We start from the raw sequence: 14206 nt of genomic DNA, 5'->3' as shown, positions 1-14206 counted from the left end.
ACACCTTATATTGGTACAGCCCCTCTGGTGTGATGAAGGCAGTTTTCTCTTTGGCAGCCTCCGTCAAGGGTACCTGTCAGTACCCTTTGGTGAGGTCCAAAACAGAAAAATACCAGGCTTGGCCTAACCTCTCAATAAGCTCATCCACCAAGGCATAGGATATACAGTACAGACCAAAAGTTTGGACACACCTTCTCATTCAAAGAGTTTTCTTTATTTTCATGACTATGAAGGTATCAAAACTATGAATTAACACATGTGGAATTATATACATAACAAACAAGTGTGAAACAACTGAAAATATGTCATAGTCTAGGTTCTTCAAAGTAGCCACCTTTTGCTTTGATTACTGCTTTGCACACTCTTGGCATTCTCTTGATGAGCTTCAAGAGGTAGTCCCCTGAAATGGTCTTCCAACAGTCTTGAAGGAGTTCCCAGAGATGCTTAGCACTTGTTGGCCCTTTTGCCTTCACTCTGCGGTCCAGCTCACCCCAAACAATCTCGATTGGGTTCAGGTCCGGTGACTGTGGAGGCCAGGTCATCTGGCGCAGCACCCCATCAATCTCCTTCAAGGTCAAATAGCCCTTACTTTCAAAGTTTTCCCAATTTTTCGGCTGACTGACTGACCTTCATTTCTTAAAGTAACGATGGCCACTAGTTTTTCTTTACTTAGCTGCTTTTTTTTTGCCATAATACAAATTCTAACAGTCTATTCAGTAGGACTATCAGCTGTGTATCCACCTGACTTCTCCTCAACGCAACTGATGGTCCCAACCCCATTTATAAGGCAAGAAATCCCACTTATTAAACCTGACAGGGCACACCTGTGAAGTGAAAACTATTTTCAGGGGACTATCTCTTGAAGCTCATCAAGAGAATGCCAAGAGTGTGCAAAGCAGTAATCAAAGTAAAAGGTGGCTACTTTGAAGAACCTAGAATATGACATATTTTCAGTTGTTTCACACTTGTTTATTATGCATATAATTCCACATGTGTTAATTCATAGTTTTGATGCCTTCAGTGTGAATCTACAATTTTCATAGTCATGAAAATAAAGAAAACTCTTTGAATGAGAAGGTGTGTCCAAACTTTTGGTCTGTACTGTACATCAAACTTAGAGATTTTGTTTAGTTTTCAGAAATCGTTACAAAACTGGAGTGTCCCGTCCGACTTGGGTATCGGCACTATAGGACTAGCCCACTCACTTTTAGACTCCTCAATGGCGTCTAGCCTCAGCATCTGCACTTCCTCTGAGATGGCTTGTAGCCGAGCCTCGGGTACTCGGTATGGTTTTAGCCAGACTTTCGTCTGAGGCTCAGTGACAATGTCATGTTAAATTGTGGAAGTGCATCCAGGGAGATCGGAAAACACATCCGTGTTCCGGCTAATAAACTCCCTGGCCTCCTGAGCCTGTTTAAAGGAGAGGCTGTCAGCAATTCTTACTGTGGCAGCCGCTTCCCTTGCTTCAGACAGAGGGGCCGAAACCGCTTCCCCTAGAAAACCTGGCCGCGGGCTGTGTTCAGTACAGGTTTCCCTATCTTTCCACGGTTTGAGTAGATTCACATGGTACACCTGCTCCGGCTTTCGCCTCCCTGGCTGGTGTACCTTGTAATTTACCTCTCCAATTTTTTCAAGTACCTCGTAGGGCCCCTGCCACCTGGCCAGGAACTTACTGTCCACGGTCGGCACCAGAACCAAAACCTTATCACCCGGGTTAAAGATTCGGACCGGAGCCTGACGATTATAGATCCGACTCTGGGCTCGCAGAGCAGCCTCCATATGCTCCCTGACAAGAGGCAAAACGGTCTCTATCCGCTGTTGCATCTTGGTAACATACTCAAGGACACTTTTATGCGGAGTGGGTTGCTGTTCCCATGTCTCTTTGGCTGCGTCCAACAAACCACGAGGATGTCTGCCATATAGCAATTCGAAGGGTGAGAACCCAGTAGAGGCCTGGGGTACCTCTCGCACAGCGAACATGAGATAGGGCAGAAAAAGGTCTCAGTCCTTCTTCCCATCTTTAGACACCACCCTTTTTAACATGGTTTTTAGTATTTTGTTAAACCTTTCAATCAGACCGTCCGTTTGCGGATGGTGCACGGACGTCCGTAACTGTTTGATATGCAGCAACTTACTGTGAGTTCCCTCATGACCTTAGACATAAAAGGGGTCCCCTGGTCAGTCAAAACCTCTTTAAGTAGCCCCACTCAGGAGAACTTCTCCATTAGCTCCTTAGCTATAAGTTTAGCCGATGTATGTCGCAGTGGCACCGCCTCCGGGTACCGAGTGGCGTAGTCAAGGACGACCAAGATGTGTTGGTGTCCTCTAGCGGACTTCGGTACTGGGCCTACGAGGTCCATAGCGATTCGCTCAAACGGTACCTCGCTGATCGGGAGAGGTACCAAGGGACTACAGAAAAGGTGCTGGGGGCTAGTTGCCTGGCAGGTCGGGCAACACTTACAGAATTCATCCACCTCCCTAAACAATTGGGCCAGTAAAACCGTTGTAGTATCCACTCCTGTGTTTTCTGCATTCCCAGATGACCCCCGAGAATATGTTGGTGGGCTAACTCTAACACAAGTTTGCGATAAGTCTGGGGTACCACTAACTGTTCAATGGGTTTACCCGATACAACATATCCTGATGAGCCACAAAACGGGGAAACACCGACTCTGCCCCAGCTTGTTGTGGTTCACCATCTACTATTAATACATTTTCCCAGGCTCGGGATAGGGTTGGGTCCCAGTGTTGTGCAGTACCAAAATTATCCCCGGAGACATTGAGGTCTGCCAGCTCAGGCCCCAGCGGCAAGTCCTCCACGTTTCCCGCTATTACACTCAGTGGGGTTGTCTCCCCCTCTTCCACCAAAGTGGCGGTCACCCCTACCCCTGGCCCTTCGGCTTCGGGTTCCCAGGGTTATGGCCTCCCCCTGGAGCAAGGCAACTCTGCTGGGATTTACCGTGTCTCATGGGTATCAGTCACTTTCGTAGCAGGCCGGGAAACCCGGAAAGTCTCTCCCGATTATAAGTTCGTAGTGTAAGTTTGTGGCAACTGCCACTTTGTGAGTCCACCTGCCGGCCCCTGTGGTTAGAGACACCAGGGCGATGGGATAGTCTTTAAAGTCCACATGAATGCACATGACCCCGACTTTCCGGCCAGTATACTGAGCGGACCGTACCAGGGGAGCCCTTACCAGGGACACCAGACTCCCTGAGTCCAGCAGGGCCTCCGATGGAGTGTCTCCTACCTCCATCTGGCACAAGTGATTCAGAGTTTCTTGGGTACCCGCTGCACACAGCTTCCTGGCAATTAACTGATAGAAGCCATAGTTCGTGCCCATGGGTTCCACTTGATGTGGACAGTCAGCTTGTACATGGCCAGGCTCCCGACACCGCCAGCAGACTATCAGAGCCGGGTCCACAGGGGGTACATCTCGGGTGGGTTTGGTTGGCACAAGTCGCCGCGTCTGGGGTGGAGATTTATGGGATTTGACTGCCCCCTCCCAAAAGACCCCCCCTGTAGATTCCGGGTAGCCTCATAGCGTTTCACTAGGTCCACCATCTCAAGGGACTTACCTGGAGAGACCTGGCCGATCCATTGCTGGAGAGGGGGTGGCAAAGCCCTCCAGAACATATCAGCCAATATTCTGTCCAGCATAGCCATGGGACTCAGAATATCAGGCTGTAGCCACTTTTGCAAAAGGTGGAGTAAGTCATAATACTGGAGTCTCGTGGGCTCAGCCGGCTTAAGCCCCCACTGATGTACCCGCTGGTCCCGGACCAACACATTCACCCCCAGTCTTGTCAAAATCTCACCCTTTACTTTGTGGTAGTTGGCCGCTTAATCATCCGGCAAGTCGAAATACACCCGCTGGGAATCGGATGCCAGAAACGGAGCGACGACCTCAGCCCACTGGTCTCTGGGTAGCTTCTCCCATGTGGCCACTTTCTCGTACATCGCCAGGTAGGTTTCGATGTCGTCTGCGGGTGTCATCTTAGGAATCGCCGCACGAACTGCCTTCTGGGCATCCTGCTGTCTGCAAAGCCATCACGTGTTGTAGCAGCAACTGGTTGGTATCTTGCTGCTGCTTGTTAGCCTAGCGTTGCTGCAGGTTTGTCTCTCGCTGCTGCAGATTAGCCTCCATGAGGGCCTTCACAACAGCCTCCATTTTGTCGTGGGACACGGGTTGTAATACCTCTGGTTTGATGTATGACATACAACTGTGCCCAAAAATGCAAACAAAAAAATATTTTGGCGTTCACGCCAGCCTCACTGCTATTGCCCGCATCCTCTACCAATTGTGGGGATTCGCTCTGGTAGTTAGGAATAGCAGATTCAGTACAGAGGCAAAGTACATAGTTCTTGAATCAGAGGTGTTTATTCACACATGGATGTATAACAAAATGCAGATAAGCTGTATCACAAAACCCAGGTGGCTTGGTGTTTGTTCACACACAGGGAAAGTCCATAAAGAATAAAAGTCACCTTTTCTCCTGGGTGTTAATTCACATCCTGTTAGCAGTTCAGCCTCATCAAGTCCATAGGCGGCCCGTTCGCCTTTAGAGGGGCCTGAGTCCTTCAGCCCGTCTCAAACCTCAAATCCCAGCACAGCCATCAGTTCACAGCACACAGACTCCTGAGCTCCACTGTCAGAGGGAGGTAAATCCACACACCTGGCAGTGCTGGCTGGTTTTTATGCCTGGCAAAACCCAGCCTGGAACATGGGGAGTAGCCACCCACCCAACACTTTGACTACTCCCAGTAAGAGCCGTCCCGGATCAGCTATGACAGCCATGCTAACTCTCAAGGTGTCAATTAGCAATAGCTGCTGCTGACACATAAAATACTGACTCTTACTTCACCGAGGCCAGGATCCTTGGTGACACATACCTTCTATCCATGACAGTCCCTTGCACCTTCCTACACTGCCCTGACCTCTGCCTGTTTACTGACTATGTGTATTGCCTTACTCCTCAGTGCTTTGCACTGGTGTCTCTGACCCCAACAGTCAACTGCACCAGAACTATTCCAAGAGGTAGCGGCCTGGTGGCTCCTCTGCAGCGAAGGACAGATCTCTGTATAGGCATTAAAGGGTGAAAAACAGGGGACTGCCAGGATAACACCTCAAAGTCAAACTGGATGGTTGGCACACTCACAGCCTGTAACAGATTATTACTATTGTATCTATTGTAATACAATTAAAGTTCAAAGGTATACATTGAGTTGCACGCAATCTTGTGGACTGCAGCCGTCACTCTGTAGTTAAAGAGGTATCCTCATTTGGAAACGTATGGCTTATCTACAGTACACGCCATAAATGTCCGATAGGAGCGGGTCTCAGAGGTGGGTCTTGAACCTATATGAAGAATGGGGTCTCACTGTGTGCCACCAGGAATGGAAAGGTAGCCGTGCATGCATGGTTCTCTCCATTCACTTAAATAGGTCTCCCGAAAATAGCTCAGTAAGCATGCTCAGCTATTATTGGAAGTCCTATTAAAGTGAATGGAAAGAGATATGCATGCACAGCCACCAGATAGCAGTTGGTCCCAGAGATGGGACCTGCACTTATTCGACATTTATGGCATGCCCTTTAAAATAAAACTTTGTGTAGCTGTTGTGCCATGGACTGCATTCATTGCCATGTGGCCAAGAAACATATTGCAAAAACTTTATGCGGTTTACCATGAATTGCTGCAAACTATTAAATTACATAAACGCCTCTAGTCAGCTAATAGCTCCTAAAGGGCAACTTTGTGGATCCTAAATCCATTCTTGTATGAGCAGCACACTTTAAAAATTATTATATTTAGAAGGTTATGGTAGAGAATTGCTATTTATACATAAATTCTAACACACATGTATCACTTAGGCTACTTTCACATTTGCGGCAGAGTGATCCGGCAAGCAGTTCCGTCGCCGGAACTGCCTGCCGGATCCGGCAAAACGTATGCCTCATCAGTTAGAAAAATGCATTGAAATGCCGGATCCGTCTTTCCGGTGTCATCTGGCAAAACGGATCCGGCATTTATTTTTTTCACCTTTTTTTCGGTCTGTGCATCCAGAATTCCGATATTTTTAATGCCGGATCCGGCACTAATACAGTCCTATAGAAAAAAAATACTGGATCCGGCGTTCAGGCAAGTCTTCGTTTTTTTTGGCCGGAGATAAAACCGTAGCATGCTGTGGTTTTATCTTTTGCCTGATCAGTCAAAAAGACTGAACTGAAGAAATCCTGAACGGATTGCTCTCCATTCAGAATGCATGGGGATATGCCTGATCAGTTATTTTCCGGTATAGAGCCCCTGTGACAGAACTCAGTGCTGGAAAAGAAAAACGCTAGTGTGAAAGTACCCTTAAGACCTGCAAAAAATAGAGAGAAAAAACAAACAAACATTAAAAGCGGACTGGAAGATCATGTATAATATCCTGAACATTTAGCATGGTCAGTACAGTGGCTCACTATCTAGGTGTACCAATATGGCGGACATTTCTACTTCACATACACTAATCTATATGAATACATGTTGAAGAAGTATATTCTTCACTTCTGCGTCTCCTGAGGACTAGTCTTGCGGGCTTCTCCTAAGATCGTGCACACAGGTTCCCACTGACCAAGCAACTCATGTTAAAACCGGCTTCTATTTTGGGTGGATCAATATGGCCTCCAGTGGTCAGTCGCCCATGCGCGTGGCTGCCTGGAAAACGTGCTGCCGTTGCGATGTGCGCCATGACGTCAGACGAATAGCTCGCTGTATCGGGAGGGGCCTAGTAGAGCCTGGAGGTTGGAGTGAGACGGAAACGGAGGGGAAGCTGGGGCGGGCGGCTTAGTGGCTACAGGAGAGTGCGGTGCCGAAAGGCCTGCAGACTGACGGGATGGTGGAGAAGGCCGGCTGCGGGAGAGAGTCTATGGTGAGTGGGAGCCCGTGCACACAGCGTGCGCCCAGGGCAGATGGCGAGGGTCGTAGTGGGGAGGAGGAGGGCGGGGGTCACTACACACCAACACACCGCACCTTGGCGACCTGTGCTGCCTGACCGTGCAGTGCTGCACCCTACCGGGGCACGGCGGCTGTCACCTTATCGCCCTGTACGGGCCCCCTATGGTCCAGGGCATCCGCTGCTGCTGCTCTATGGGCGGATATACTCCTAGGATCAGACTTGTGATCTGCGTTCCCGCATGTGCACTCGGTGTATGAATTGTCTCCTAGAAGCCCCCACATGCGCATAAGGTCTATACAAGGGGCTCCTAATGTGTTTTACAGAAAACTTTCTGCACTTCGTTGTGATATTTCTCCTGGGAGATGGCAGCAGTCCCTCCTTCCAACAGGCATGCTGCTCTATTTTACCCACATCTAGTCCCAGTCAGGATCCTTTAAAACCAAAGGCGTAGTTGGTTACAAATTGGGAGGCTTTGGTGCTGGTCTGAGCAGAGATTTAGGGAAATGCTCCTCCGACCCAATTACATCCAATAATTCTGCTGTCTGCAGCATTTAATGTCGGTGCTGCTATCTGCGTCTTCTGAGTGGTGTAAGCGGGTGGTCTGTAGGGTGAGCCGGCATAGCCCATGCCCGTTAACATCTGTACCATGTATATGATGCAGGACTGTATATAGCCAGGTGATTATAGTGGCCAGAGAGCATTTCATCATCCCCCACGCATGTCATTTTTGGGTTTTCTAGTCATAGTTGAGGCATGGACGCCTTTGGATAATTTCATTTTACTGACGTCCACGTATAAGGGTACTTTCACACTAGTGTTTTTCTTTTCCGGCATAGAGTTCCGTCCTAGGGGCTCTATACCGGAAAAGAACTGATTAGGCATATCCCCATGCATTCTGAATGGAGAGCAATCCGTTCAGGATGCATCAGGATGTCTTCAGCATGCTGCGGTTTTATCTCCGTCCGGAATGCCGGATCCAGCAATTATTTACATTGAAATGTAATCGTGCCAGATCCAGCATTAATAATACCGCAATGCTGGATCTGTCCTAACGGTCTGCGCATGTGCAGACCTTTTAAAAATGTTTAAAAAAATTGAAACGCATCCGTTTGTCCGTATAACAAACGGATGGACGGATCCGTACTTGCAATGCATTTGTGATCCAGATCTGTCTACAAATGCTGTCAGTTTGCATGCAGATTGCGGAATCCGGCAGGCAGTTCCGGCGACGGAACTGCTTGCCGGATCGCTCTGCTACAAGTGTGAAAGTAGCCTAATAATCACCGGTTTTGTAATTGGTTTTTATTAAGATCTTTGAATCATTTGCCTTCTGCAGCCTGACTATATTACACTACGCAGCAACCTGCTCTATGCCGATCAGTGTCAATTCCATCAGACAAGCTGTTTAGTAGTTTGGGTTCCAGCCGCTCATGTGTTCTCCTGAGCGCTCATGCAAGCTTAAAGGGAACCTGTCACCGGGATTTTGTGTATAGAGCTGAGGACATGGGTTGCTAGACGGCCGCTAGCACATCCGCAATACCCAGTCCCCATAGCTCTATGTGCTTTTATGGTGTAAAAATACATATGCAAATTAACCTAAGATGAGTCCTGTCCCTGATTCATCTCACGTACAGGACTCATCTCAGGTTAATTTGCATATGCATCAAATAGTTTTTTTTACACAATAAAAGCACACAGAGCTATGGAGACTGGGTATTGCGGATGTGCTAGCGGCCATCTAGCAGCCTACGTCCTCAGCTCTATACACAAAATCCTGGTGACAGGTTCCCTTTAATTGTGCTCGTATCAAAGGTGGATTCAGCTCGTCTGACAGAATTGACACTGATCGTCATTGAGCCGCTTGCAATGTATTGTAATACAAGCAGGCTGCAGGAGCCCAACAGATCAACATTTTTAATAAACGCTGATTACGGAAATGTTTTTTGGCCGATATATGATTTAAGGTCCTTTGGCTTTACAGTGGTCCTTGGCCCTGTGATGGTTTTGCCATCCTGGTTGACGTTTGCAAAAAGCAAAAAGACAGATATTTCTCTAGTTTTGCGCATTTAGTAAATGATTAATACTATTTTAGAGAATATGGAATAACTTTTGATAATGTCTCCCCCCCCCCCCCCCCCATTCATTCTTCCCTGGTTGTAGCCCTCACTAATGCCAAGTGGATTAAATCCTGCCCTCTCGGGCAGCTCACAAATGCATGCCAAGCAGGGCATGAAATTGGAGGCCGTGATGGAGCAACTGCAGAGGCAACAAAAGCAAGCTGCCCGCAGCATGGAGGAGCGGGAGAGACAGATAAGAGAAACACAACTGCTGTATGCCCAGCAGCTGGCATCACAGCATATGATTAAATCAGAACCTGGTTCTGCCAATTTGTCAGCTGCTAAGGCCCGCCCGCCCATGCCACCTCCACATGCGGCTAGTGATCCAGATGAAGACGAGGACATGGAAGATGACGATGAAACTGATGGAGACTCTTATGAGGAAGATGGTGATCGCAGGGAACGTCAGTCATCCACGTTGGCGCAGAAGTATCTACAGGCTCAGAGGGAGCAGCAGGGAATAGTCACTCCTAATTCACAAGGGAACCTTGGTCAGCGACATCTTGCGGTGAAAGAGGAGCCCCAAGATGAAAACAGTAATCCTTCACCCTCTAAACATCCAAAGCAAAATATGGAGGAGCACATTAAGCCGGTAAGATATTCATCCATTGTAAATAATCCATATTTCTGAAATGTTTGCACAAAAATAGAAACCCAATTTTTTTTATGTTTATCCAAGAACATCTACAGATGTAGCAGAGTTAAGTCACAGTCATAACGCTTTATCTAGTTGTGATTGTTAAAGGGGTATTCCCATCTCAGACAATGAGGCAATATCGCTAGTATATGCCCCCAATGTAGGTGGGACCCGCACCTTTCTCATAAACAGAGCCAGCAAAGTCAAGGAGGGCGCACCGTGCCTGTTCGGCTACCGTCCAATCATTTCTATGGGGCTGCTAATAATAGTTAAGTGCTGGCTCTGCTATTTCCGTCGGCCCCATTGAAGTGAATAGAAACGGGGGCCACGAAAGCGTGTTGCTCCGTCCTTCACTTTGGGACCGGCACCTGTCAGACAATGGGGGCCTATCCTAGCAATATGCCCCCACTGTCTGAGATGGGAATACCCCTTTAACTCTGCTGCATTTGCATAGACTTGCATAAAAGTTACAGATGCAGCAGAGTTAACAGTCATAACACGTTAACTAGATGTGATAACTTACCAAGTGTGACTGTTAACTCTGCTACATCTGTCATGTGTGCAAGCCGTTCTCTTATTACACTGCAGTAAAGTACATTGTGCAGCTGATTTTTAATGCAGCAAATGGAGGAGAAAAAAACCCCTTTTTTAGGTGACTAAATATTTTCAAACAGGCAGCTTAAAGGGGTTTTCCATTTTATTTATTTGCCCCTTCCCCTCCTCCATACTTGCATGCTCCCCACTGCACAATTCCATGTCCTAAGTTCTCTTCATTGGGCTTCCTGTCCTGATCTGTCAACTTCCATATGGACAGGGTCACATGCACAGTGACTGGCCCCAGTGGTGACATGTCCCCAAGCGGTACATCTGTGCTGGGTCACGTGCCACTTGGGGACACGTCAGCCCTGAGGCCGGTGATTGGCTGTGGTGGCCACGTTCATGTGGAAGTTGACTTAAGGACTGGAAGTCCATTAAAGAGAAGCCTGAACAGAACTGCAGGGAGGAGGTAAGTGTGAATTTCTGCACAGGTAGTTTTGGGGTGCAAATAAAGAAGAAACCTGGACATCCCCTTTAATGGCTATTTTCATTTGTAAGCGTCTTTTTCTTTCATGGCGCTGCATTTATCACATTGAGAATAGAAATGAGGGAAAAAATAAAACTACTTTTTGTTATTTACCTGAGGTCCCTATTGTGCTCAGTTCACATAAGAAAGTGAGGGATTCTCCAGCAATCTGTGACCAACGGTAAAGGGTTTGTCTGGCGGCAAGATGAGACTAAGCACTGGCCCCAGGTAGCGGGGCTATGGGAGTGCAGGCCCTCCACTGTAACTCCCATTGTAGTAAATGAGAGCTGTGCAAACAAGCTGTACTACGTCTGTAACGCCTGGAGTTATAGTTGTTCCATAAGCCCGGCAACCTGGGGACCGCGCTTATTCCCATTTCGCCGTGGAAATGGCTCGTTGGGACTACCCCTTTAAGGATAGAGCAACAAGGGGCAGATTTTTTGTATTGGATTAATTGCTGTAGACTTTGCAAGAATTCCATGGCCAAGCATGCATGTGTTACAAGCAGATTTACCATATGAGTTGCAAAGTGTGAGAATCCTCTGCACCAGCTGACATGCAGCAAGTTACAAATCTGCAATGCAGGTCAATTTCAGGCTAGTTTACCGTGTGGTAAACGCTCATACACTTTGAGATTGCTGTACAGAATGTGGATGATCCTCCCGACAATACACTGCATAGTGCTCCATTTTGCTGTACGCAGAGGGGCTTTTCTGACTATGGGATGCAAGGACATATTGGCATGCCTCATCAGTTTTGAGTAAGGGGCTTCCTTTAAAGGAGTAGTTCCCCCACTGGTCCTGTATTGCTTTAGACTGTTGGAAATAAAAGCTAGAAAGTTTAAAGGGATTATCTAAGTGTTCAAGAAATTAAACTAGCTACAGTAAATGTTAGAAGATTAAAAAAAATCAAACATTGCCCTGCTCAGCTCTTCAGGTGGTCCCCATGCCATCTCTGCTTTTCGTGCAGTATAGGCCTTCTGATTGCTGCAGCCCCCTGAACTTATTTTTGATCCATTTCAATATCACTATAGTCGGCATTTTCCAAAACAAAGCAACTTTGCAAATCCTGATTACAAACGGCGTACGATTTGTGTATACAGCACCTATGCAGGCCTAAACGTCTCCATGGTTACAGACTACAAAAAGATCTTGTGTCGTCTGATCCTGCAGTCAGGTGTGAGGCTACCTTCACAGTATTTTGGTCAGTATTTGTAAGCCAAAATCAGGAGTGGAAAATATTGACCAAAATACTCCCTTGTGACCATGGCCATACTCCCCCCGAGAGGAGGTGGTAATTAGAAACGAGTTACTGTGCGATTGTCTGTGCTGAGGATGTTGCACGTTAGTTAGGACAATCATATATAAACTATTTTTGAAGCATTGGAACATTAAAAAACCAATCTTATATTGTAGACAAAAGTTGAGTTGGAGGTGGAAACTTCCTACACATACTGTATTTCCTGGATGCATTTATTTGCAAGTAAAACCTATATGTACAGAACAGAGCAAGTTGTGGTGGACTTGCATTTCAGTTACTTTTGAGCTTATGAACTGCAAGTTTTGGTAGAACTCTTTAAACCGTAGTATCGCTTTAAAGAGGACCTTTCAGGGTATGTAGGGCATACAGCAGGGATCTAATAGCAGTTACTATTTTTTCTGGTTGCTACTCCGTTCGCCCGCTGTGGCCCCCATTAAATTCTCCTGCCCTGTATGCTAATTTTCGCATTGGAACAGGGAGGAGGAGACTGCCCTGTTTCTCACTCAATGGGCGTCTCCTTCTCCCTGGCTGTAGCGCCGTCCAATCAGTGGAGAGCGCCACAGCAAGGGAGAAAAAAAACAACTCTCCTTCTCCCTGGCTGTGACGTGCTCCGCTGTGATTGGACAGCTCACAGCCAGGGAGAAGGAGACACCCATTGAGGAAACCGGGCAGTCTCCTCCTCCCTGTTCCGATGCAAAAATTAGCATACAGGGCAGGAGAATTTAATGGGGCCACAGCGGGCGAACGGAGTGGCGCCCCCCCCCCAAAAAAAAATAGTAAGTGCTATTAGATCCCCGCTGTATGCCCTACATACCCTGATACTTAGTTTATAAAGTCTGGACCCACGAAAGGTCCTCTTTAAGGGTCCATTCACACGTCCGTAACGTGTTTTGCGGATCCGCAATTGCAGGCAAGAATAGGATATGTTCTTTTTTTTTGGAACGGAAATGCGGAACCGGAAGTGCGGGTCCGCATTTCCGGAGCCAGCTGCACATTGTGCGGCCCCATAAAAATAAATCGGTCCGAAATTGCGGACATGTGAATGGGGCCTTAAGGAGTTTTCTGGTATGTGGATAAAGGTATATTGAAAACCTTTACACGTTTTCCTAGTCACTCAACTTTCTCCTGTCTTGGTAGTTTACTGCTGTCTGTTTCCACAGCTCCCCCCAGTGGTGGCTGACGGCAGCTTTATTACTTCATTTAGAGGTTTTCCTTGACTTGCATATTGGTGGTCCATCCTGAGGTTAGGTCATTCATATCAGATTGGTGGGGGTCTGACACCAAGCACACCCACTAGTCAGCTGTTTTGGGCAGCCACTGGTGCTGGAAACAGTGAACAGTGAAGTTTCCATCTACTGTGTAGTGGCCACACTAGGATACTGGGCGCTGAGCTGCAGTACGCCGGTGCTAGAAACTACACTGTGTATCAACCATCCACCACACTGTCGTTTCCGGCAGCAACGGTCTGGGTCTTGGACCTCTTCTTGGATGACCTAAACCCTGTTAATGACATATATTATTTGAACAAAACACTGGGACACGTTTACTAATGCTAACATAGACAGCATAAACTTAGAGGCAGCCAGAAGTTACACCAATTTTATCAGAGTGGTGCATGTCTTGCTAGATGTAAAACAGCTTTCCCATCTTTTGACCAGTTTAAAGGGGTTATCCAAACTATAAAACATGCCCCCCCGTGTCGCTCCTGATTCCCCGCACAGCCGCCGCTGCATCTCCTCGTCGTGCGGATCAAAACATTTGGGGGAAGCAGCCAATAGCAGGCCGCAACGGGGAAAAGCCTCCCTAGCATCGCGGCCTGCCTTTGGCTACTTTCCCTGTTGCCAGATGTTTTGTTCCGCACGTCAGGAAGATGAAACGGCGGCCGTGCGGGGATCAGGAGTGACGCAGGTGCCGGGGAGCAGGGTAAGTATAATATATATAAGGGGCCTGGAATTGGGGGCAGGTTTTATAGTTTGGGTAACCCCTTTAAGGTTACCTAACTTTTCAGGATTATTTTGCACCAAACAACTGGCACCCTGCATTAATCTGATTTATGAAGCCACTTAGCCATGTCACTTTTTCTAGACCATTTCCAAAAGTGTTGTGAGGTGCATAAAGCGTCTAAAGCCATTAATAAATGTGCCGCATGTGCAATTCTGTATCCATTTGAGTAATAAATCCTAATGTCGTATT

General features: G+C 47.3%; 1 protein-coding gene across 2 annotated transcripts in view; it reads left to right on the top strand.

Moving 5' to 3' along the window:
• The first annotated feature begins 6761 nt into the window (after positions 1-6761).
• The window catches only part of ARID3B (AT-rich interaction domain 3B), a 51096-nt gene continuing 43651 nt past the window's right edge, over positions 6762-14206 (top strand). For both annotated transcript variants that reach the window (XM_040413760.1, XM_040413759.1), the window contains exons 1-2: positions 6762-6909; positions 9097-9645. In XM_040413760.1, the coding sequence (XP_040269694.1) occupies positions 6874-6909; positions 9097-9645 (585 nt within the window). In that variant the 5' untranslated portion in view covers positions 6762-6873. The remainder of the gene's footprint in view (positions 6910-9096; positions 9646-14206) is intronic.

This window comes from Bufo bufo, chromosome 1 (assembly GCF_905171765.1).
Source record: "Bufo bufo chromosome 1, aBufBuf1.1, whole genome shotgun sequence".
NCBI classification, from domain to species: Eukaryota; Metazoa; Chordata; class Amphibia; order Anura; family Bufonidae; genus Bufo; species Bufo bufo.
Note: the sequence above shows the minus strand (reverse complement) of the source record. Positions and strands in the feature narration are given on the sequence as shown.